Raw genomic sequence first — 24,337 nt, 5'->3', positions numbered from 1 at the left:
AAAAGATACGTTTTAATCTTCCTCTGAATCTTAGAATATGGGCAATCTATTAACAAGTAATAAAGCAAAAAAAAAAAAGTAATAAAGCAAATATTATACTACTTTCATATTTGTATTGAGTTCAGTTTGCTTCTAACTGATATTAGGGAAGAGCGCACTTCTAAATAAAAAATAATAATTTTTGAGACCTACTTTAAAATAAGTTAACAAAAATGTTTTACTCCAACATGTTTCTACAGTTATAATTTCTATATTCACTATACTGTGCATTTGTTACGTCTTTTTCAGGATTTCTTTTACATTTTTGCCAAACTTTCTTCCCCTTTAAGTAACCAATATCTATCCTGTAATGACAAAACTATGCTTCTCTTTCAATAATTTTTTAAGATGGAAAAATATTAAAAACCAGAAATGGACAGTTTAAAGACTTCGTTCGAGTCTTTTTAATGTTGCAGATAAAAATCTTAAATATCTGGAGTCCACTATAAATACAAATCCCATTGATAAAAATACTCGCTCTGAACACAGCCAGAAAACGTAAAAAAAAAAAATCACTATTAGAGTTTGTGTCTGAACCGTCAAGAAACAACAACAAAAAACAAGGCCCTGACCTGCTTTCCCGACCTGTCACTGGTATGGGAGAGGAGGGGAATTAAGGAAACGCTGACAGCTTTGCAGCTGCACGCGACGAGCAATCGACCAGCCGTCTCGGGCGGGAAAGAGGGGCGCGGGGAGTTTCTGGGCCGCGGCGCGCCTTTGTCCCGTTCGACAGGTGCGGCAACGCTGCCGGGCCCATCCGACGCCCGACGCCTTGCCCCGCCCCGCGCGCCCGGACTGACCCGCGCTTCTCCACAGTCGGGGCGGGGCCTCCGCCGCTGCTCCCGCCCGCCCGGGCCCACACAAAGGCCCGGGAGCCGGCCGAAGAGGAACGGCCCCGCCCGTCCCAGGCCCGGCCTTACCCAGCCGCTCCGCCGCCTGCAGCCCCGGCCGCGGTCCCCGACCGCCACGCCCCGCCCTGTGGCCGCCACGGCTGCTGCTATTGCTCCTCCGGCCGCGACCGCTGCCGTCGCTCCAGCACCCGCCGCCCTCACCGCCCTCACAGCCCTCACCCCTCCCGGTGCCGCCGCAAAACCAGGCCTCGGGCCGCCAAGCGATCCCGGCTCCGCGCGACACTACGTGCCCGCGCACGCGGGCTGGCGGCGGCGCGCTTTACGGTCAGCGTGAGTGCATGACGCTCGCTGGTGGCCTCAAGTCACACGTGGTGCCATCGGAGGCAGATTGTATTTACTGCTCTTGCTGCCACCGCTTGTCCCACCTCCAGAATGAAGCGGCCAAGTGAGTGTTGTCTCGGGGTGGGCGTGGAGGGCCCTCTGTCTCTGATGGCCGATGAACCTGTCAGGGTGTTCTTCTGAGGCTTGGTCTCTGCCGGAATTGGGGGCCTGCGTGGAACCAAGAGTTGGAAGGCCTAATGTTAACCGTGGGCCCATGGTACAGAAGGAGGGCTGGGCCCCCTAAACTGAGAATCAGGCCAGAATTTCGTGAGGAAACTGCGTCTGAGCTAGGTTTAGGGCCGCTTATATTCCTTACGCGGCCACGTTCAGTCCGGCCCGTGAGGTCTGAGAGTCGCTTCTCAAACCCTCCTTTCGCTAGTGATTCATGGTTGACATGAAATGGTTGTCGTCTCGAGACTCCTACACTCCTGAGTTTGATCCCAGTCTGATATGGGAAGAGTTGGAGGAGGGAGTTGGACACTACTCTCGATCTGTTGAGTCAAACTCTGCGATTTGAGAGTGGCATGTGTATTTTTGTTATGTGCCCACATTGTTCTTAAATTACGTTTGAGCGTATTAATTTTCAAAAAGGGATCTGACCCCCGAGCGAAGTCACCAACAACTAAACTGAATTCGTGTCTCTTCTTTTTGTGTTGTGTTTTTTTTGTAGAGTTAAAGAAAGCAAGTAAACGCATGACCTGCCATAAGCGGTATAAAATCCAAAAAAAGGTAAGTCTTGGTGCTTGGGAGAGCTCTACCAAATATAATGCTAGACTGATTTCTGCCCTACTTCTCCAGCAGGAGGTATGGATTACTATGATTCATCTCAGGAAATGGAGGTTGCATATACTGACCATAGTACAAGGGTTTTTTTGTTGTTGTTTGTTTTTTAAATTGATTTGAGAGAGAAACATCAGTTTGTTGTTCCACTTGTTTATACATTTATGGGTTGATTCTTGTATGTGCCCTGACCACAGATTCAACCCACAACCTTGGTGTATCCCGATGACACTCTAACCAACTGAGCTACCTGGCCAGGGCAGCACAACCTCTTAGGCATCTAGAGTGCAGCTGTGGGAAACTGAGTAATTCTGTAATAAAGTCTATAGACTTTGATCAACATATTAACAATCTTTGCAAAAAAAATCTCCCATTGACATTTTCTTGCTGTTTTATACATAAATAGGCACCTCTGTATGATTACAATTAAAGTTCTAAAATTTATAGGTCATTTTACAGGTATAACTAAATTGCAGCCAGATTGGTTTCTCATAAAAATTCTGTTTACTATTTTTGTAAACTGATAAAAAGTTTTTTTTATCATCATAGGTTCGAGAGTACCATCGAAAATTGAGAAAGGAGGCTAAGAAACGGGGTCGCAAGAAACCTAGGAAAGATCCAGGAGTTCCAAATAGTGCTCCCTTTAAGGAGGCTCTTCTTCGGGAAGCTGAGCTAAGGAAACAGCGGGTAAGATATATTAGCTGAAATTTTCAACAAATGATGTGAGTTTTTTTGAAGTAAATTAACATAATACCAAAAAAAAAAAATTAACATAATACCAAGTTATTTTAGCTCACCCATTTCTCTTACGGCTTGAACACAGCTTGAAGAACTAAAACAGCAGCAGAAACTTGAACGGCATAAGGAACAGGAAAAGAAAAGAAAACTTAAAACTAACCCTGGTGTTGAGCCATCTAATGTGGAAACTATGAAGGAGGTATGATTGAGTCTGTGAATGCCGAATGAGTTCTAATGTAAAGGAAGAGCACATAAAGAGAGCAGGAGTTGCTCTGCCTCTTGGGAAGAAAAGGATTGAGTTTAGATGCTATTTAATGTCAATTGCAGTACCCCTAATTGGCCATGGAAGCAGAGAAACTGGCTACAACTGCTGGATTTCTGATTTTGTGTCCTTTTTCCTTTGTCTTTATTCCTTTAGGAGGTTGGGCAGTGCAAAGCTAAGAACACAGCCAAGCTGGGCAAACAGAATTCAAAGAAGTTGTATTGTCAGGAACTTAAAAAGGTATTTTTAGCCCTAGCTGGTGTGGCTTAGTGAATTGAGCGTCTGCCTGCAAACCAAAGGGTCGCTGGTTTGATTGCCAGCCAGGTCCTCAGTTGGGAGCATGCAAGAGGCAACCACACATTGATGTTTCTCTCCCTCTCTTTCTCCCTTCTCTTCACCTCTCTAAAAATAAATTTAAAAAAAAAATTTTTTTTAAGAGATTTTAGTACCATTCTAAAAATGGTACTGAGGTTTAAAAGACTAGAGTCATTCCTTTTTTCTGAGATCAAAACATGAAGTAGAGTTCACTTGAGCTGAAAGAAGCCATTCACAAGAGCTGAAGCAAGTAGGTTTATTCTATTGAGAGACTTTCTGTTATGGTTTTAAGTTTTTGCACAGGAACCGTTACCCATAAGCATAATTTACAAAAGTGATACTTTGTGTTAAAATAACATGTTGACAGAGGGGTTGTTGAGAGAGGAAACTACATTAAGATGAGTCTAAAGCAGTGATCCCCAGCCTTTTTGGCACCAGGGACCTGTTTGGTGGAAGACGATTTTTCAATGGATGGGAGGCGGGAGACAGGAAACAGAGCTCAGGCAATAATGAGAGCAAAGCTTCACTCACCTCCTGCTGTGCCGCCTATTCCTAATAGGCCAGGGTCCTGTACCAGCCTGAGGGTTTGGGACCTCTGCTTTAAGGTACTTTGTAAATCAAGGGGATGTCTTGGTGTAGTTAATCCCCAGCACTCCCATCCCCAACACCTGTTTTCCCAAGCTCACTCTCCCATGTGAATAGGACTTGACTGTACTGCTCAGAAGCTCTTGGCAGGTCCTAATTCACTATGGGAGGATTTTATATTCAGACAGTGGGGGTTTTCCACTTTCGAAATCTGTTAATGAGCAGCCAGAGGCTGCTGAACACACCTGTTTTACTTTGCTGTGAGAAATGATGAATGTGAACATTCTTCATACCAAAGTGAAGAAATGAGATCCAACTCTGAGCTCACTGTTACAAAGTGGATAATGCCAGTATACTTGTATGGAAGGTGTTCCCAGATAGTTCCCTGATAGTTTCTACCTTGACAGGTGATTGAAGCCTCAGATGTTGTGCTGGAAGTGTTGGATGCTAGAGATCCTCTTGGTTGCAGGTGTCCCCAGGTGGAAGAGGCCATTGTCCAGGGTGGACAGAAAAAGCTGATACTTGTATTAAATAAATCAGGTGAGCAAAATGGATGCTATTTGTGTTTCATGTGCACTGATGAGGTATGAGGAAAATATCTGGACAGTCTGATTGTCACTGAAGACTGAAAGATCCAACTCTGACCTCAACATAACCAGTGCATTTGCTCTTTTCTTGCCAAAGACTGCTGGGCAGAGGGTTGGGGGTGTTTGTCATTCCATACTTAGCACCTTGTTTATTTAAGTATATAAGATTCCATACTCAGTTTACTGTGCAATGTATTTTGTATAGGAAGTGATGACTGTGTGTCATGTTCTCCACCTGCAGTGTTGATATGTGACAATATTTAGATGAAATGCATAGTTAAATATGTCTGGGTTTGAGCAGTAGGAACAGGAAAATCCAGAATAGAGACCTGTGAAGCAGAGAGTAATAATGGGATCTTTAATGACTGTGTGGTCAGTAAACATGGCTGCTGCTCATCTAGAGATTGACTTGATTCTGAATGGTTTAGCAGTACAGAGGAGAATTGAAAAAATACCGTGGTATACACTGTATACCTCTTAAGGTAAGGGCAGTATGGTAGAGAGCTTACCTTCTCCCCATCACCCATTTAAATCCTTTTGAAAAAAACACTGGGAAAAGGCAGACCAGGGTGAAAAGTCCATAGTTTATGAGATTTGCAGTTCAGCTCAAGCACATTGGAACGTGTGTGCCTTATTTCTAATCCCTATCAGATTTGGTACCAAAGGAGAATTTGGAGAACTGGCTAAATTATTTGAAAAGGGAATTGCCAACAGTTGTGTTCAGAGCCTCAACAAATCTGAAGGACAAAGGGAAGATAATCAAGGTACCATTTACTGTCATTGATGGGAAGTGAGGTTTCAGATTTTGGATGGCTGAAATATCATGAGTTTACAAAATCTTGATTTAAAAAGGAGAACGTATAAGGTCCAACTCTGATGTCATCCAGAGATAATCTGAAAGGCAGTAGAGTGGGATAATTTTAATAGCTGGGCTTTAGAGCCAAGTTTTTGAATTTTATATGTGGGGTTGTCAAAAGTAGTTAAGCTAACAATTTGCCGTTTTAATGTGAAGAAGGTAAGGAAAAAACCTCTATTCAAAAGTGAAGTCTGTGTTGGGAAAGAAGGCCTTTGGAAACTCCTTGGAGGTTTTCAAGAGACTTATGGCAAAGCCATTCACGTTGGAGTAATTGGTGAGTTTCACACAATTTTTTGTCTTAATCTCTTATGTGCCAAGAGTTTTTCTGTTAAGAGTGTATGGGGTTGCCCTGTCTGGTGTGCCTCGGTAGATTGGAGTGTCATACTTTGCACCAAAGGGTTGAGGGTTCAATCTCTGGCTGGGTTGTTGCTAAATAAAGGACTTGTTTTAAAGACTAGCTTCTTGCCCCCTTTTCCAGACACACACAACGGAAACACAAATTTTACATAATTGCTGCCTGATTCCTTTATTTTTTTATTTTATTTTTTTTTTTTTTGCCAACTGGGCACTGTAGGAGATTTGCTCCTTAAAGCTCTTGGTTTATTTGAATTAACTGTCCTTTCCTGACCTCTCATTACTTATGCAAGAAATGAGGGTGCTAAGACTGTACTTAGTGCTAAAGTGAAGACACTCAGATCCAAGTCTGATCTTGCTCTAAGCATCAGGCAAACATAAAATAAAATACAGTAGTCCTTCTCTATATTGCGGTTCACTTATCGCGGATTTTTCGCTGTATCACGGGATTTTGTGGTACTGTATACGTATGTTAAAGTTACGTAGATTTAAGAGTATAGAATATGTTTAAGAACATAAGTCCTGTTTATAAAAGTGTGGAAAGGTTAATAAGGGAGTGGGAAAGGTTATGGGACTGGGAACGGTTTATAAGTATGTGGAGTTTATAAAGCCTTAAAATATATATAAATACTAAAATAAATGTAAGTTTCCTACTTTGCAGATTTTTACCTATCGTGGTGGGGAGGGGGTTGTCTAGAACGTAATACCGTGATAAGTGAGGGAATACTGTAGTGGAGATGTTATAATTATCAACACAATTGCCATTTTGTCTGTATTTACCATTTGTAGGTTTCCCAAATGTGGGGAAGAGCAGCATCATCAATAGCTTAAAACAAGAACGGATATGTAATGTTGGTGTATCCATGGGGCTTACAAGGTAAACTTAAGTTGTTCCATAATTGTAATAATTCATTATAGATGAGTAAATACGGTTTTGTTTTGGATATCTTAAGACAATTTCCCATTCTTTCTTCAGAGGTGTTAGTGAAAGGAAGAGGTTAAGCTAGTGCTAGGCTTGGGAAAAGAACTGGAATGGAGTAGCTGCCCATAATCTGGTTCAAAAGACAAGTAAGCAAATAGATTCAGAGAGGGGGAGAGCTCCCTCAGAGGAGATGGTGCTTGAACCTGACCTTAAAATGAAGAGGTCTGCCAGCTAGGAGAGGGGGTTGTATTATGGCAGAGGAAGCGGCATGTGTTCAGGTCAATATGCAAGCTGTAACGTGTTTCTCTATAGAGGGGGAGGGAGCACTGGTTTTAGGAAAACATGAAGCAAATGATGATAAACTGGATCTGACAGACTGTGCTGAGTTTGTTCAATCCAACCCTGAGCTTCATGTTCTGTTTCTTGTCCTCCAGGCAAACTAGTACCCTCACTAATTACCATCTTGTTCCAGGAGCATGCAGGTTGTCCCCCTGGGCAAACAAATCACAATCATAGATAGTCCAAGTTTCATTGTGTCTCCACTTAATTCTCCCTCCGCACTTGCTCTGAGAAGTCCAGCAAGTATTGAAATTCTAAAACCAGTGGAGGCTGCCAGTGCCATCCTGTCCCAAGCTGACACTCGACAGGTAAAAAGAACCGCTTCCCTTCAGCTCCATTTTCTTTCATTGTGAGCATTTTAACTAGAACATTTTCAGTTTTATAACCACACTATATCAGATGAGTAATTGCGGTTTTGTTTTGTTTTTTCTTTTAAGGTAGTACTGAAATTCACTGTCCCAGACTTTAAGAACTCTTTAGAGTTTTTTACTTCGCTTGCTCAGAGAAGAGGAATGCACCAAAAAGGTGGAACCCCAAATGTAGAAGGTGCTGCCAAACTGCTGTGGTCTGAGTGGACAGGGTAAGGCTTCTTTCTCTTGGCATTTTATGACCACAGAGAAAGGAACTGATTTTTGACAAATCTTATTTTTAATACCAGTGGCTCTTTAGGCTACTATTGCCATCCCCCTACATCTTGGACTCTTTCTCCACATTTTAATGAAAACATTGTGACAGACATGAAATGGGGCTTTAATCTCGAAGAACTGGAGAAGAACAATGCACACAGCATACAAGGTAAGCAAGGCTTGTTTGCTGTCTTCATCAGCTAACAGGTCAATAAAGGTCTCATCTGTTTACATGTGCTGTGTTCCTTTCCTAGCCATCAGGAGCCGTCATTTAGCCAGTAGCATCCTTTTCCAGTCCTCGGGTCTGACAAATGGAATAACAGAAGAGGAGGACATACCCAAAGAATTACTTAAACAGAAAGAGAGGAAGCAGGAAGAGGGGGAGGACTATGAAAACATTGACAATGACCGTGAAAGTGTTGATGAAGAAGCTGATGTAAGTATATTGTCCATAAGTTGTTTAAGCTAAATCAAGTTTTCCAGTATTATAATGTACAACAGATGAGAGAGGGGCTAAAGGTAGAAATTAAATATTTCGTAATAAACTACAAAAAGCCCCATAGAATTTTGATATATAAGTTCTCTAGTCATTAATCTTAGTTTTGTTCATTCCATTATGTGTATCTTCAGAGGCTTTTTCCAGTTACATAATTACTTGGATTAATGAGCAGACACAACGGCTACTAATATAGTACTGTTTCCCACAGGAAAAGAGCTCAGACATGTCCCCTGCAAAAGAGTCCTGGGAGGCACTGCCTGAGGAGTCTCAAGCAGGTGAGTTGGGTGGAAGGGTCTTCTAACAAATCAGCGTGGTTTGGAATTGTTTTTACTTTAAAAAAAAAAACAAAAAACACAACTCACTTTTCTTTCCTCCTATATAGGTGAACAGTCCAAACAAGCTTATGTCTTAGATAGAATGCCTGAAGAGGAAGATGATGCTTACAACTTCAATATAGACTACGTGTAACACAACTTTGTCCTCCTAGGTTTGATTTTTTGTTCTTTTGCTTGTGTGGTTTTTTTTTTTAACATTTTGAACAGTGCTAAACTGTTCTATGTGTGTGATGTACCATTTGTTTCTGGTATGACATAAGCTGTATAAATTTTGTAAATATGTCTATCATGAAATATGTAAATATATAATGATATATTAGTTTTAAAAATTAAGCGATATAGAGTAGGTAGCAATGTATTTACCTGGACACAAAAAAATCAGGAGGATATCTATTGAGAAATGTAAGTTTCACTTTATTTATAGATCAGGCCACAGGTTACAAATTTCAAACCAAGCAGCAGTGCTGAACTCGCTGTACCAGCCTTACTGGTCCATTCACCTCTGGTATTCAGCACTACAGTGAGCAAACACTTAAGACACATGTAGTCTATCACAGAAGCTGACTGCTAGGCAGTGCCATTTGTCCTCTTTACCCAATTGAAATGTCCTTTTTTTCCACGGCTTGCCATAACTACTTCCCACACGTACTATCTTCCAGGATTTCCTGAGAAATGCTTTTAGCATAAATTATATTTTACTTTATATTTGAGATTTCCATGTGTCTTCGGATTAGGCTGAACTTGCCTGTTGGGTCAGGAATGTACCATTTTTCCCATACATCAGTATATGAAGCAGTTCTTCCCCATGGCTTAAAGTGTCCATTCCAATGGAGTAATTTGGCAGCTCTTACAAACTGGGGTGAATATCGTTTTCCAGCACTGGAGCCTTAATGTTGAAAGAAAAGAGCCAAATTATATACTAGTCAGACCCAAGACAAAGCCACATCAAACTCCCATCCCTGAGGATAGTCCTTTATTAGCTTATGCCTTTGGTTAATTATTTCTGCTTACCAAGGTGGCGGACATTCCACATTGGATCAATGGTGGAGTGCTGTTGATAAAATACGATCAACAGAGGGGGTGTTGTGATGCTGCCAGCAAGTGTTCTGCTATACAATCCCTCTCTTGGAACAGATAACAAATGTAAGCTGTTAGTGAAGAATTGTGACTAATTCGTGTTGAAATGCAGCTAGGGCAGTTTTATACTTACTCTACATTGAGTCTCATCCATTTTTCCAGCTGGTTGGTTATATTCTGTCTTTTCCATTCTGTCAAGTTTGCAACAAAAACTCCAGGATTAAATGAGCAGGTACTGGCTTTCATGGAAAGCTTACGAATTCTTTCCTTTTTATAGTCAAGATATCCAATGTAATTGTACTAAAAACATAAATGGGATATGTAGTACGTTCGCTGCTTCTAACAGAATAGATATATACAGCCATGCACCACTTAATGACAGGGAGATGCTCTGAGAAATACATCTTTGGGTGATTTCATTGTGCAAATATTACAGTGTGCACTTAGTACAAACAGGTGAGGTGGCCTACTTACACACCTCATGTATGTGTATAGCCTATAGAGCATGTTACTGTACAAAACAACATAAGATTAAATCAAGTGCAGGAGAAAATGATGCAGTCAAGAGACTGCAGTAAACATGAGATGTATGAGGCTGCTGTGGGTATAAAGGCATACTCTTAAAGTAGAAAGAGTATACTTTATTAATGATAAACAGCATAGTAAATCCATAAACCAGTAACAGAGCTATTATCAAGTACTATGTACTGATACCTAAATGTGTACAGGTTTGTTTATATGCATCAACAGGGAACACAAGACACTGTGCTTCAACATTGAGACAACTACAGGCCTTGGCTGGTGTGGCTAAGTTGACTGAGCGTCAGCCTGCGACCAAGTGTTGCTGGTTCAATTCCCAGTCAGGGCACAAGCCTACGTTACCCGCCAGGTCCCAAGTTGGGGACAGGTGAGAGGCAACCACACATTGATGTTTCTCTCCCTCTCTTTCTCCTTTCCCCTCTCTCTAAAAACAAATAATAAAAAAAAAAAATTAAAAAATAAAAAGACAACTACGGGCTCACTAGGCAATAGGAATTTTTCATTATAATCTTAAGGCACCACCGACAGATTTATGCAAGTTACACGGCACATGGCTGTAATGTGATAGCCAGTAAAGAGAAGAGCTGCTTATTAAAAAGTATGACTTCTCAGGTTATTAGCGAAGGGCTCTACATATTAAGAAAAAAAAAAAGTGACATTTGGGGTTCCAAGGTAGGCAAAATGGGAAACTAGAAAAACAGGCTTGAGTTTTATGTAAAATGCAGCCAAAAAAAAAGAAGTTGCCCACCAGGCTGGTGTGGCTTCTCTGGCACATTGATGTTTCTCTCCCTCTTCTTTCTCCCTCCCCTCTCTCTAAAAATAAATACATCTTCCAAAAAAAGAGTTCCTTGATTTTGCTGCCTCTCCCCATTAACTTGGTCTATATGGAGTAGAGTGTCTGCAGGGCTCTTAAGGAATTTACCTGGTTCCCTGCTCCACGGATGACAACTTTAGTAGAGGCTGAATCACAGTCTTCTGAAAATGCAGCTGCATGTCCTGGCTTCAGTGGTGTATTGTAAAGGGCAAGAATGTCCCCTGAAATATGTAAGGTATAAAATTTATACTTTGAGTTGCCTCAAGATCCCCTATTCCTGTTATTCCTAGGATGACCTTTTATAGGATACCATAAATAATACAACCACTACAGCCCACACTGGCCAGAGAATAGTACTAATGAATGACATTCTTTGGTACCTTGTACAATTATGTCATCATCCACATATATGGCTTTCTTTGCACCAGGAACCAGAATAGGCAAGTAGAACCTTGCAAAGGTTAACTGGAAGAAAAAGGAAAGAGGCATTTGTATAGGATTCACCAGTGGCTGTGTTTTTATTTACTAGAAACTCCCAGAATGCTCTCAGTACCCATACAGAAGACAGCCAAAGGTAACTTAAAATTGCTCAGGCTTGGTCCCAGGAAACTACTTGCATTGTACCCACAATTATCCAGATATTCAATCATTTCCTATTACTTCCACATACAACAGTGCATGGAACTCACTGGTTTTATGGATTCCCCATGGTCAGGATCCTCCTTTACTTTCCCTTCCAAAAGTTTAGTGTCAAAATCCACTATTTTGTACCTGATACTTTTCAGGGTACTGCTGCTGAGCCAAGACCTAATGAAAAAGCAACAAAATTTCAGTTTTAACTAATGTCCTAAAACCACAGCCTTATTTCTTTGTGCCTCCCAGACAGAAACCCTAGGGACCAAATTAGGAGTTTTCAAGCCCCTTCTCTGAGCCTGGTTTCCACATCTGAAGAGTATTCCCACCAACGTCCCTCCCTGAGACAAGATTCTATGGTAACAGGTACTGCTCCCATCAGGCTCACACTTCTGACACTAAACTGTTACAGAAAAACTCACTCCCATCACCCCATGGACCATTCAACTCTTGTCCCTCCAAATACATGGGTGAAGAAAAGGCAAAGTAGGATGGTAGTGAAAGCTAATTATCAACAAAGCTGGTAGTTCATCCATAGACATCATCAATTCACTGTGACAACTAAATCTTCCACCCGAGTCTAATGTACTGCCTGTAAGAAAAGTGTTTCTTAAAGTTAAGTACTGTACTTTTTTCTTAGGTTCATTTCAATTCATTTTGTGGACACTTACTGTGTAGTCCTATTTTTTCTACATTATTTTAGATGGTTTCTAAGTTTTTTAAATATAGAAAAATAGTAACTCGCAAAACATGGAGAAAGTCACAAGGACAGAAATATTTTAGAACTTTAGACAAGATGTTTCTTGGAATAAACTGTAAACCTTAATTCAAAGCATTTCAAAGTATAGATAAGACTGTCCCTCAGATTGGGTTTCTACTATTAATCACTATAATAGTAAAAACCATGTACTGAGCAATATTCTAGGCATCGTTTTTAAACATTTTCTTGATTTGACACAACAATCCTCTAAATTGGATATTTTCACCCCATATTTACAGATGAGGGCTCCAAAGAGTTAGGTAATGTTCCTCAGTCACTCTTGGCCAGAATTTGTATCAGTGTGTGCTCACTTCTCCACACTACCTTGCCATTGCTCCCATATCACCTTCCCACTCTAGATGAGAGCTTCTCAGAACACGTTCATAAGACAGGAACTTATAACAGGATATAAATCAACATGTTGCTTCTTTCATTGAAAAAAATCTCATTACTAAGAAAAATACCAGTTTGAGAGTTAAAAGTGTACCTAGTGACACAGTTGAATTTACATCTTAGCATAAGTTCCTTATTTCTACTATCGTGGGGACATGCTTATGATACAATAACATGTAAAAACATGTTGAGCGTCAGCCTGCGAGCCAAGTGTCACGGGTTCAATTCCCAGTCAGGGCACATGAATAGGTTGCACGTCAGGTCCCCAGTCGGGGGCGCAAGTGAGAGGCAACTACACAGTGATGTTTCTCCTTTCCCCTCTCTAAAAAATTAAATAAATAAATAAAAACATGTCACCTGCAGTTTATATGTGGTATAATCTCAATTGCACAGAGAAAATACATACTTTAAAGCATCCCCTAGGAGAATCATCAGGTAAGCAGAGCTCACCGGAGATGGTCTGCTGTGCCATTGAGCGTAACAATGTAGAAAATGACACTGGAGCGAGTGTTGTGCTGAATGCTGTTTATGGCAGCAATGGTACCCCCGAGCCTATCTTCAGATGCAGCAATAACTACAGGAATCTCCTCTTGTCTCCCATCTACTGCATGACGGGGAGCATTTGGGATAAAGTCTATGGGCTGAAGCCCCACAATTCCTGAATCTGCAAAGAAAACACACAAGAAAGGTATTGTGATACAATCTCATGAGGTACTGACAAGAGCACAAAACTAGAAAAGAGGTGAGGATTATGATGCTTATTTACCTCATTCTTCCCCATTACAGTGTGGTGTATGCAGCCCAGAAATTGTGTTTTCCTATAAGCTTTTGGAAAAGCAAAAGCAGCATTTGGGGGGGAAAAAAGATCGACAAAATTCTGATACACTATTGATGGGAATATAACAGTCTTTCTAGCACTTTTTGGCAATTTGCATCAAGAGCCTTAAACAAGTACATGGCCTTTGACCCAATAATTCCTCTTGCCTCTTAAAGACAAAATCCAAGAGGTAATCAAAAGCCACAATTTTACTTACAATTGTGAAAACCTAGAAACAAACTAAAAGAGTTTTTCAAACCATGAATAATGTCCGATAACTAAGCATGAAGTCAATTTAGTGGGTCCTGATCAGAATTTTGAGTAGAAAAAGAGTTCCTGAGTTGGAACAGAACATTGAATTAGAAAATATCAGAGTGCATCCCACATAGCAACTGCACATATTGCTTTGTAAAACTTCCTTTTTGTCTTTTATAATATATCCATTTATTTACTCATTCATTAATCATTGAGTGCCTACTATGTGCTAGGCAATATCTAGATACTGGGGTTATAGCCATGAATAAAACAGATAAATCTCTACCAATATGAAAAGTAGATAGACAATCAGCATATACACATGTAAATGTATGTACGGTATGTAATGCATTTCTTATTGTGGGGTTGCCGTCAAAAAGTCATTGTACCAAAAGACTTTTCTGTGGAAAGAAGTAAACTATGTAGCATCAAAGTTACATATGAAGAGTTTCTACTGTCATGGTGACCAGTAGGATATAGTCATGGGGAAAAATGTATGCAGTTTATATATAGTATAATTTCAACTGCATAGAAAAAATATAGAAAGAGGAAAAAAACAGAAGGTACTAAGTCAAAATTTTAATAATACTTATCTCTAGGAAATTATCATTTTATTCAATGTATACTTTATTGAGTACTTCCTATGTATACACCAGCCACCACCCAGAAGCATGGGAGATAAAATAGTAAACAAAATGCCCTCATGAAGCTTGAATGCTATCTTTTCTTATAAATGTTCCCACCAGGAGCAGGTATTACTTCATGTACATACAAGGGCAGGCAAAAGCAGGAGTTGATATGGAAAATAATACAATAATAAATAATATGACAGTAAACTTTGTTTCATGTACTCACAACTGTAAACTTACTTTTGCCTACGCCATATATATGCACATGTATAAATACACACGCATGTATATATACACTATTATACTGTAAAACATGCTATCAAAGCACTCAGTAAAAGTCGGGGAAAGAATTCGTTTTTTCTTGCTCTTGTCTACTATGGTGTGTGGCAATCCAAAAATGATTTTTAATAAAACACCCTAGACCCTCAAACATCCCTCAAAACCAAGGCAGAGCCGTACAAATAATTTTAAATAACTAGCAATGGAATTATATAATAAAATGATATTTTAAAATCAGTTGACAAGGCTTTATGGTTTTGTTTTACTATATACTTGAGTCCTGCTGATAACAGTTTCACAGGTTATAGGAAAGTAACAGGTGAAGGAAAGTGACCAGACTGACTCTCTAGTGAACAGAAAAGGCATCAAATACCAGTGACACTCAATTGTTCCCACCTTCTGAAGCCCTGCTCTGCTGAAAAGTGAGCAAACAGCAGCAGCCCACAGAGGCTCCTCTGTGACCTCTGATTTGGTGAAGGACCTTCTGTAAGATCAAACCCTTAGCAAACAACTGCTCAGAAAGGAGAAGAGACAGGAGTGGGAAGGCTGCAAAAGCACAGGTGTACCACCATGCCTCATCCCAGAGCCTTTAGGAGCTTTTGTAAGGACAAGAAGAAAGCTTTCTTTTCCTTTAACCTAGTGATATAACTCAGGATGTGGGGCACAGGGAATTGCAGGTCAACAGATGCCAAGGGTCCCCATACCTGAAACTTCATTCCTTAGCAAACTGCTCAGGCCGAGGAAGTTATGGTGCAAAACCAGTAAGAAGAAAACAACAGCCAGAACCAGAATGACGATGTTTACTGAAACACAGCGGGGAAAGCCTGCATTATATCTTTTGTACCTTTTGACCAGGAATAAAAACACAACTTGTAGAAAGAGTATACCTTTACGGGATGACATCTTTCTCTTCTGTATTACATAAATATTGGTTATTAACCCTATAAAACAAAAACAAGTCCTTAAAGTCAATAGATACATGAGAATGGCTGTCAAAATGCCTAAACACTTTATTCAGGTAGAAACAAATACATACTTTCTGCAGAAACTAATTTTGAATAAACAGTTTCCAAGTACCTAATTTAGGATCTGAATTTTTTATGGTAATCACAATAAAACACTTCCAAATACCCTGAAAAAAAATAAGATAACCTTGTACATTATGCACATCCCGATGAAAACCTAAAGAAATTCTAAGAGAAATACCTAGGGTCTAATTACTTTGGAAAATATAGCATGAATTTCTACTTAAAATTGCTTGTTAAATTAGACAGATACTAGTTGTCTATGATAAGAGTAACCTGAGGTCAGCCTCGCCAGTACAAACCATCCCTTTTCTGAGTTGTCTCATTCACCTTTAATTGGAATTAAAGAAGGGGGGGGGGGGTATTTTCCACATTTATTTAAAACTACAGCAGAGAAACTATTTAAAAATTCACAAAATCCAGTTTTGCTATCAAGTTTAGAGTGCAAAAAAGACCTAAAACAACAACAAAAAAGTTTAGAGCACTAGTTTCAAAAAATTATAATCTGCTAAAAGAACAGATTAGTTTCTCTGTGGTTTATGCTCCCCAACTCATTTCATGCTTTCACTTTTTCAAAACAAGTAACTATGGAACAAGACTGTAGGTGGTACTAAATTAAACAATTAGACTTCTCTAACAATCTCTGCGTAAGGCCTCCTTACAAATAGATTTTAAACAACTAGGATACTGTGATCCTACATTTAAAACTTTTACCCTTTTCTGCCTCATCTTCTCTCATAAGGATACCTAACATTTAAAAAAGGTTATTAATTTAACAAAGCATTTTTGAACATAGCATATTTCTAAAATGAAAGTAAGTTTAAATTAATTTCACATTTAAGTAAAGTGTGTGTATTTCCCAAGGTCTTTCAAAACAGGAGAAATATATTGAAGGACTGTTGTGTTGTTTTTTTTAAGTATATTTTATTGATTGTGTTGTTACAGTAGTTCCAAAGTTTTTCCCCTTTGCTCCCCACTGCCCAGTACCCCCCTTCCCTCCAGCAATCCCACCCCTCTTAGTTCATGTCCACGGGTCATGTATCTAAGTTCTTTGGCTTCACCCTTTCCTATATTATTCTTAACTTCCCCCTATTTTGTACCAACCAGTTTTTATGCTTCTTAGTCCCTGCACCATTTCCCCATTTCTCCCCCTACCCCATCCCAGCTGATTATCCTCCAATGATCCCCATACCTACAATTCTGTTTCTATTTTAGTTTGCTTAGTTGGATTTTTTTTTTTTTTTGATTCAGCTGTTAATAGTTGTGAGTTTGTTGTCATTTTAGTGCTCATAGTTTTGATCTTCTTTTTCTTAAGTCCCTTTGACATTTCATATAGTAATGGCTTGATGATGATGAACTCCTTTAGGTTCACCTTGTGTGCGAAGTTCTTCATCTGCCCTTCCATTCCAAATGATAGCTTTGCTGGATAGAGTAATCTTGGTTGTAGGTTGCTTTTTACCACATTGAATATTGCTTGCCAGTCCCTTCCTGCCTGCAAAGTGTCCTCTGAGAAATCAGCTGATAGTAAATACTACAGGCACCTCCCTGTAGGCATCTCTTCACCTCTCTCTTGCTGCCCCCAGGACTCTGTCTTTATCTTTCACCTTTGGCATCTCAATCATAATGCGTCCTGGTGTGGTCCCCTCTGGGTCTAGCTCACCCAGGACCCTCCGTGTTTCCCAGACCTGTGTGTCAATCTCCTTTGCAAAATTTGGAAAGTTTTCCTCATTTTTTTCAATTCTTGCTTCCTCATTCTGCATTGGTTGACTATTTTTTTCTTCTTTATGTTCCAAATTATTGATTTGAAACTCAGTTTCCTTCCCTTTACCATTGATTTTGTGTGGATTTTCCTTCGTTTCACTTAGCATAGCCTTCACTTCTTCTTATGTGTTTGCCGTACTCAAGCATATCTGCCAAGCCTTTGGGCATCTTTATCACCAGTGTCTTGAATTCTGCGTCTGTTAGGTTGTCTATATCCTCATCTGTTAGGTTGGCTATCTCCTTGTCTCTTAGTTCTCCCACTGGAACCTTGATCCATTCCCCCTTTTGGGCTGTACTTATCTGTCTCCTCATTCAGACAGGCTCTAAGGGGCGGAGCCTTAGGGATTCATCAGTACAGGGTGACCTGTTTCACCACATTGTGGCGCTGTATGTGGGGGAGGGGTCTGAGAGGGAACAATGCCGCCTGCCCAGCACTCGCCCCTTTTCCAGGCACCTCTCCCACTTCTACTCCAGACTGGTGGCCCTCTTGTTGCTGCCCTAGCTATCATTCCCAGAGTGGGGGGGGTCTGCAGACGTTCTAGGACCGTGGGGGCCCTTTAAACAAGCAAATTCTCTTGAGACTGGCAGTTTCTGCCTCTACCCCAACCCTCACTGGTCTGCACAGTCAGAAACAATGAGGCTTGATTTTACCCGGTGCTGGGACCATGAGCTTCGAGGTCCGGTGAGGAGCTAGGAACGCTACCCAGGTGTCCCTCCTGACCTTTTAAAACGTGTGATTATGCTTTCTGCCAGCCTGCTGCTGCCACCACCACACCACATCCTCTCCGCCCCGGCTCCACCCCTCCTACCTGTCTGGATGAGTATTTCTTCTTTATAGTTTTGTTTGCTGGACTTCCATGCAGTTTGATATTCTGGAACTTCTGGGTGTTTCTAGTTTTGAGGTAACTGTATTCCTTCTCAGTTGTGGAGGGAGACACAGCATGTCTGTCTACGCCTCCATCTTGGCCGGAAGTCTTTGTTGTTGTTTATTTTTAAAGACTTTCTTTAATTTTTTAGAGAAAGGGAGGGAGAAAAAGGGAGAGAAACACTGAATTGTGAGAAACACATCAATAGGTTGCCTCTTGCACACCCCCATGGGGGTTACCTGACCCGCAACCCAGGCATGTGCCCTGACTGGAATTGAACGAGTGAACCTAAGGTTTGCAGGCCAACGCTCAATCCACTGAGCCACGCCAGCCAGGATGAAGGACTGTTTAAAAAACTGGGATCACAGGCCAGATTACAAATTTGGGAGAAAATAATTCAGACTCCCCATGTATAATACAAAATACTTTTGTGTCTTTCCTTCTAGAACAGTATATATAAAGTATATTATATCAATGAACTTCCTCTCACGAATATACCATAAGCCATGATCTCCCATCACATTGTGGGCTGAGCCTAACCTATAGAAGCTGGCAGAACAAAGTTTTAGCATCTGCCTGATTGGAGCCAACTTCCAAGACTGGAGAAAACTATCTCACTCAAATCTCAAGATAATGGTACAAGAAACAGTATTTTAGTTCAACAATGTCCAGTAACAGTTGCTTACAGGTAGTATGTCAAAGGAGGGGCACATGTATTTGTGCTATTCCAGTTAGCTAGACACAAGAAAAATACCTAGCAGGTATTTGATATACTTAAGTAGATAAGCATGGCAGAAACCACTTGCTTCTAAAACTCTTCCAGTTATCTATATGCAAAAATACCGATTATTATGGAGTATATCTGACCATAGTTCCTCTCTTGGTGCTATTCCTGGTAATGGATTTGTTGATTTGAGTTAGAAGGAATTCATTCTCAAAAAAAAACTGCATGTAGACCCTGGAATGTGTAATAATGGCTTATATTTCTGTTAAGAGTACACAACAGTATATAATTTGATCAGCAATATTCAACTGTTCACCATGAAAATATTTTTTGTTTAGAAATTTTAAAATATTCCAAATTCACTCACAAAATACACGCACACTCACCAAGGGCAGGACTCAAAAATATGGGTAAAGAAACCTTAGGGAGAAAGATGGCTTTTTAAGCTTGCTAGTTATCTGCATTAGTACTTACATTCAGCAGTCATGCTCACCTTTTTTGCTTCCCCCCATTCTTACATACATGAAAGGCCATTCCACTGATGCTCTGTAACCTATCCTATAATTGTTCCTTGGTGCAGCATCAGCAAACTTTCCTCTCTGTGGGATCACACCCATCAGCATATTATCATGCTCTAGTATCTCCCAGATAATTAAAAAACAAAAAAACAAAAAGCACTACTCCCCATCCCCAGTTGACTCACAGATCCATTTCTCTGCATCCCCCCATTGGAAAACCATGAAGGGATTTAAAGTCTCTAGCTCCACTTACTTTCTTGTTCTCTCTTCAGCCTCCTCCAACCAGACTTCTATCCTACTGCTCCATTCAAACTGGTCTTGTCAAAATTACCAAAGAACACAGTCATTTTTCTGTTCTCTTCTTACCCATCAGGGAAGTTTACTGCCCCCCACCCTGGTTGTGATATTTTACTTATTTCTATCTTCCCTGATATAAGCTCTAAGACAGAGATTCTCAACCTGTGGGTTGTGACCCCTTTGGGGGTCCAACAACCCTTTCACAGGGGTCGCCTTAAGACCATTGGAAAACACATATATAATTACATATTGTTTTTGTGATTAACCACTATGCTTTAGTTATGGTTGGGGGTCACCACAACATGAGGAACTGTATTAAAGGGTCGCGGCATTAGGAAGGTTGAGAACCACTGCTCTAAGAGAAAAGGAACCCCAATGAAAGTGTTTACTGATGTAGCCTCTCTAAAACCCCATCTGGCAAATTGTAGTAGGCATGTGATATTTGTGGAATAATGGATCTTGTTAATCTAGGAGCAAGAAGACTGATTCTCGGCTCAGAAAGGGAACATGATCTTTTATGATAATCATGAAATCAAGTTCCAAGTAAGAGCATGGATTCCCATGGAGATCTCTCTCAAATGGAGTCTGACAGGCAATTTCCTTTTCCCATCTTATCTATACAGCTCAAACATCGTAAAGTCTCTACAACTGCCACCCTGTGAAGTTCATTTAAAGATAACACAACGGACATGTCTATTTCTACATAGGACAACAAAGTTGGTTTAATGTCTGCCAGTCTGAAAGCCAGGCCAGCACTAGAGAAATTCACCCATTTTCTCCCGTCTCTTCATCTGGCTGGGTCTGACTTGGCTTTCAGGAGTCCAGGGAGCCCCCCCAAAGCCTAACTTCAGTGGCACCTCCTTTGAATTCCGACATCTCCAGGGCTGTCATATATTTCGGGAGTTATGTGGCTGTCTCCCTTGACCCATTCTTGTAAGACGGCAAGGGCCTGGTGTTGGTCACAGCCATATATATGCTTGGCCCACCTCCAGGCACAAAAGAGATGCGGTGGCCCGGACCCATGTAGCTTGGTTGGGTGTCGTGTTCCAGAACAAAGGATGCTTGGTTCAATCCCGGGTCAAGGCACATGCCTGGGTTATGGTTAGGGGTGTCAGGGCGTGTTTGGAAGGCATCCAACCATGTTTCTCTCCCTCTTTCTCCCTCCCTTCCCCTCTTTCTTAAAAAAAAAAAAAAAAAAAAAAAGGTGCCGTATTTGCTGACTGCATGAATGAGGGGGCAGCAGCCACAAACCAACCTGCCCTGGGAGTGACTTGAATCCTACCGCCTTTGACCCTTACGTACAAGGTTATAGAGGCCAGATAACCTGCTAGGACACACAGGCCCGGGTTCCCCAGAAAGGTTTCTCTTCGAAACATGGGCACCCCACCTCGTTCAAAGTAATGGGGTAGGGGCCTATGCTTTTGACAGACATCGGCCTTGAGAGAGGCACAGGTAACCCTTGGCTGGTCTCTACCGGGAGGGCCCAGGGAAGTCAGTGAACATGCTACTAGGCCAACTTGGAGACTTCGGGGTGGGAAGGACCGGGACCCCTCTCCAAGGGGATTCCTTTTCTCTCAAGTACATGGCCTGGGGTAGTCCCTTCTAAATTCTAGGAGTCAATAGGCCCCCTTACGCTTAGAGTTACGGGGAATATGACGCTCCCAGAGTTCTCCTTCAGCCCCAGAGAGACTCCCGGTACTGGCAAGCCATAACCCTTAGGACGCTCCCCGCAGCCGCCCTTACCTGCGGCCTGAGGAAGAGGAGCCCCGCCCACGCTCCAGCCCCAGCCCGCCCCGCCAGCTCAGCGCCCGAGCTGCAGGTCCCAGGGCCCAGTCCGCCGCCGGATCGCCTGAGTCCCTGCACTCCGGACCCAGTCCGTCCACACGCTAGCTCCCCTGCAGCCGCGCAGTTCGGCCAGCCCCAGCCCGCCTGCCGCATCCACAGAGAGTGTGTCCCACCTAGCAGGCGCCACGGGGCAGCCCCACTGCCGGGGTCCTCGCCAAGAAAAGCCCGTCACCATGGAGATGGGGCGCGCGCCCACTGCCTTTAAGTGGCTGAAGCGCAATCCAGGACAGTTTGCAGGGCCGGGGCCGCGGCTCCCAGCACGTAACAGCACAGACGGCGAACCCTTCACCGGCGCGCAATGCCTCGGCTCGGCCGCCGCGGTCACCACCTCAGCGTTCACGGGCAGCGCGGCGGGCCCCAGCGGGCTTAGTAAGCGCTGGGCGTCTAACCATGGAGCGGGGCGGGGCCTGTGGCCGTCAGGGTCTGCCTGAGACATCCGCTTCCGGGGCTACGGCCGTCTCACTGCCCAGATCGGTAGGTTCACCAAGCAGTGCCCGGGATCGGTCACGAAGTCCTGAATCGCGGTCGCCCTCGCCTCGCTCCCGGTCGCCAGGACTCTACTGCCCACCTTCTCAGCCAGTCATGCTGGAGCATCTGAGCTCGCTGCCCACGCAAATGGTGAGGGTGCGGCCCATCTCGGCCTCAACATCCTTGCACATCGCTCGCCAACTGGCAGTTTCGCAGCCTTTGTGCGAGACCCACCAGCTGCGTCGCGGTTCCTGGCCCAGAGGGCTACCTTACACTGTTCCCCGAAATGTGCCTCCTGGGTTCCTCCGAGACAATCCCCCTGCCAATGCTCTGTTAGGATGCTACAGTTTCCCCGGGAAACCCAGCATTTCGTTTCTTGCCCAGGTCCTTGGGGGAACCCCTGATGCTGGGGTTGCCCTGTGCCTAAACTGTGAGGCCAGGGCAGGAATTGTATCTGTTCAGTGGTGGAACCAATTCCTGCTTTGCTCTCCTTCACCTCTAGGATTACAAGGGCCAGAAGCTGGCTGAACAGATGTTTCAGGGAATTATTCTTTTTTCAGCAGTAAGTACTGGTTTTGTATAACGTTTTCCTATTTTCTCCCCCCTCCGCCACACCCCAGCCTGACTGTATTTAATATACTTTGTTTCTAGATAGTTGGATTTATCTACGGGTACGTGGCTGAACAGTTTGGATGGACTGTTTATATAGTTATGGCCGGATTCGCTTTTTCCTGTTTGGTAAGAAATTTTTGGGTGTTTGAATGTTTGTGGCAGCTTGGGTTGTCTGCATTGGATTGTTTGATTGGACCTATTAGAGAAAACTGGCACAAGCTTTTCCCTCATCCTTTTCCATCAATGTTTCCCCTTGAAATCACTGGAAAAGTAGAATGCCAGATAAGTGTCAGATGAGGTAAACTGCATAAGAATATACAGCTCATTTATTTTGGCCACTGCTCCAAGCAATAATCTCAAGTTCAGAGTCAGCAGGATTTTGCTCCATCCTCATCACTGTTTTACTCTTAAAGCCATATGTATAAAGAGTGAAGCTTGTTCCTGTCACTTAAAGTACCTTGTCTGGGCAGTGGCACAAAGTTTTCAGTTTGTTGTTTTTACCCTTAGTATAGGAGTCATTTGAGAACCAGGCGTTATATGTAATATGTAATGGCTGTAATTGGTGCATTTTCTCTGTTCTGGCCCAGCTGACACTTCCTCCATGGCCCATTTATCGCCGGCACCCCCTCAAGTGGTTACCTGTTCAAGACTCAAGTATGGAAGACAAGAAACCGGGGGAACGAAAAATTAAGAGGCATGCTAAAAATAATTGATTCAGTTTTCATGATTCAGCTTTACTATTGCACCTGCTTTTGTATCGTGTGAGCTGAGCTAAATTTTCACACCCGAAACACGAGCTAAAAACCACCTATGGTACAGCTGTGTAAAGATTTTATTCTCTTTATATTTCAGTTCTCAGTTGGGCTTTGAATTATATATATTTTAGGCCTCTTCATAATCTTTGTTTGAAATAGAGAACAGAAAATACAAGTGTGCAAAGTTTCTTTCAGGTCTACAAAAATAATGAATATATGCCTCAAATGGTAGTACAATTTAATTATTAAAGTTTTATAATTCATTATTAAGCTGTTTTAATATTTTCAATTAAAACTCATAGTGTCTAAAAAGTTTTTGTTCATTGTTCTGCAAGCAACATTACTAGTAAAAGCCAAAGCTAGAAGTTTGTGGTTCTGAAAGTGTCAGGAAGCCTCATTTATATTTTCAGTAATTTCAGGTTCCTAATACTTCTTTGTTAACAACACCAAGTACCTAATGAAAAAATTTACTGAAGTAAATTTGTGGTAAAGTAGTATTTTAGTACCACTAAAATAAGTCTGTTGTTAAGCAGAAGACATTTAATTATACTTGAGGTAGACTAAAGTGAAAACCTATGAAGCTATACATTCCTTTCAAACTTTCTAGAGGACTGAAGGGAAAATATTCTAAAGGTTTTATGTAAGGCATAGGAGGGTTATTATAGATAATATTCTATTTTTCAGCACCAGGATATAGGACTTCCAAACTGAGTTTTTAAAAAAGGGAACCAAAGACCTTAATAGAGCAAAAGTCAGGAATTTTTTTTTTTTTTTTTAAGAGCGAGAGAAACATTGATTGG

General features: G+C 41.8%; 4 protein-coding genes and 3 non-coding genes across 18 annotated transcripts in view; 5 read left to right on the top strand and 2 right to left on the bottom strand.

Annotated features, from left to right (window-relative positions):
* Window positions 1-1,088, bottom strand: part of PBRM1 (polybromo 1) — a 146,131-nt gene extending 145,043 nt beyond the window's left edge. For 6 of the 7 annotated variants that reach the window (XM_090284051.1, XM_090284054.1, XM_090284052.1 and 3 more), the window contains exon 1: window positions 960-1,024. The gene's annotated coding sequence lies outside the window, so the exon portion shown is untranslated. Of the gene's footprint in view, window positions 1-959 lie in introns of all 7 variants that reach the window. The other variant, XM_090284057.1, reaches the window with a different exon arrangement.
* A 25-nt stretch (window positions 1,089-1,113) lies between these two features.
* GNL3 (G protein nucleolar 3) lies at window positions 1,114-9,797 on the top strand. Of its 2 annotated transcripts, none has more exons than XM_090284061.1 (15): window positions 1,114-1,335; window positions 1,942-2,000; window positions 2,601-2,738; window positions 2,875-2,988; window positions 3,208-3,291; window positions 4,359-4,491; window positions 5,190-5,302; window positions 5,554-5,668; window positions 6,538-6,625; window positions 7,143-7,317; window positions 7,447-7,589; window positions 7,668-7,804; window positions 7,890-8,071; window positions 8,343-8,409; window positions 8,517-9,797. In XM_090284061.1, exons 1-15 carry the CDS (start codon window positions 1,323-1,325, stop codon window positions 8,600-8,602), a joined length of 1,647 nt encoding a protein of 548 aa, XP_090140187.1. In that variant the 5' UTR covers window positions 1,114-1,322; the 3' UTR covers window positions 8,603-9,797. The 2 variants fall into 2 exon arrangements, with proteins under 2 accessions (XP_090140187.1, XP_090140185.1); XM_090284059.1 differs by having other exon boundaries at window positions 1,115-1,335; window positions 5,551-5,668.
* Window positions 4,533-4,608, top strand: LOC150004863 (small nucleolar RNA SNORD19). The gene has a single exon (XR_016512556.1). It is a non-coding gene; the product is annotated as a small nucleolar RNA SNORD19 (small nucleolar RNA).
* On the top strand, window positions 5,346-5,427 carry LOC150004862 (small nucleolar RNA SNORD19B). Its single transcript, XR_016512468.1, has one exon. It is a non-coding gene; the product is annotated as a small nucleolar RNA SNORD19B (small nucleolar RNA).
* On the top strand, window positions 7,010-7,086 carry LOC150004861 (small nucleolar RNA SNORD69). Its single transcript, XR_016512558.1, has one exon. It is a non-coding gene; the product is annotated as a small nucleolar RNA SNORD69 (small nucleolar RNA).
* GLT8D1 (glycosyltransferase 8 domain containing 1) lies at window positions 8,861-22,153 on the bottom strand. 5 transcript variants are annotated; one of them, XM_090284063.1, is made up of 11 exons: window positions 21,816-21,836; window positions 18,262-18,451; window positions 15,554-15,607; window positions 15,371-15,469; window positions 13,137-13,350; window positions 11,590-11,707; window positions 11,281-11,365; window positions 11,009-11,121; window positions 9,680-9,846; window positions 9,481-9,593; window positions 8,861-9,355 (listed from the first exon to the last, which is right to left on the bottom strand). In XM_090284063.1, exons 3-11 carry the CDS (start codon window positions 15,567-15,569, stop codon window positions 9,165-9,167), a joined length of 1,116 nt encoding a protein of 371 aa, XP_090140189.1. In that variant the 5' UTR covers window positions 15,570-15,607; window positions 18,262-18,451; window positions 21,816-21,836; the 3' UTR covers window positions 8,861-9,164. The 5 variants fall into 5 exon arrangements, with proteins under 5 accessions (XP_090140189.1, XP_090140188.1, XP_090140190.1 ...); XM_090284062.1 differs by lacking the exon at window positions 21,816-21,836 and adding an exon at window positions 21,601-21,654; XM_090284064.1 differs by lacking the exon at window positions 18,262-18,451 and having other exon boundaries at window positions 21,816-21,881.
* Window positions 21,907-23,803, top strand: SPCS1 (signal peptidase complex subunit 1). Its single transcript, XM_090284067.1, has 4 exons — window positions 21,907-22,320; window positions 22,673-22,732; window positions 22,822-22,908; window positions 23,370-23,803. Exons 1-4 carry the CDS (start codon window positions 22,093-22,095, stop codon window positions 23,493-23,495), a joined length of 501 nt encoding a protein of 166 aa, XP_090140193.1. The 5' UTR covers window positions 21,907-22,092; the 3' UTR covers window positions 23,496-23,803.
* The last annotated feature ends 534 nt before the right edge of the window (window positions 23,804-24,337 follow it).

The sequence above is a fragment of the Furipterus horrens genome, unplaced genomic scaffold (assembly GCF_987537825.1).
Source record: "Furipterus horrens unplaced genomic scaffold, mFurHor1.1.pri manual_scaffold_7, whole genome shotgun sequence".
NCBI classification, from domain to species: Eukaryota; Metazoa; Chordata; class Mammalia; order Chiroptera; family Furipteridae; genus Furipterus; species Furipterus horrens.
The sequence above is the reverse complement of the archived record's forward strand: the minus strand, read 5'-3'. Positions and strand labels throughout refer to the sequence as shown.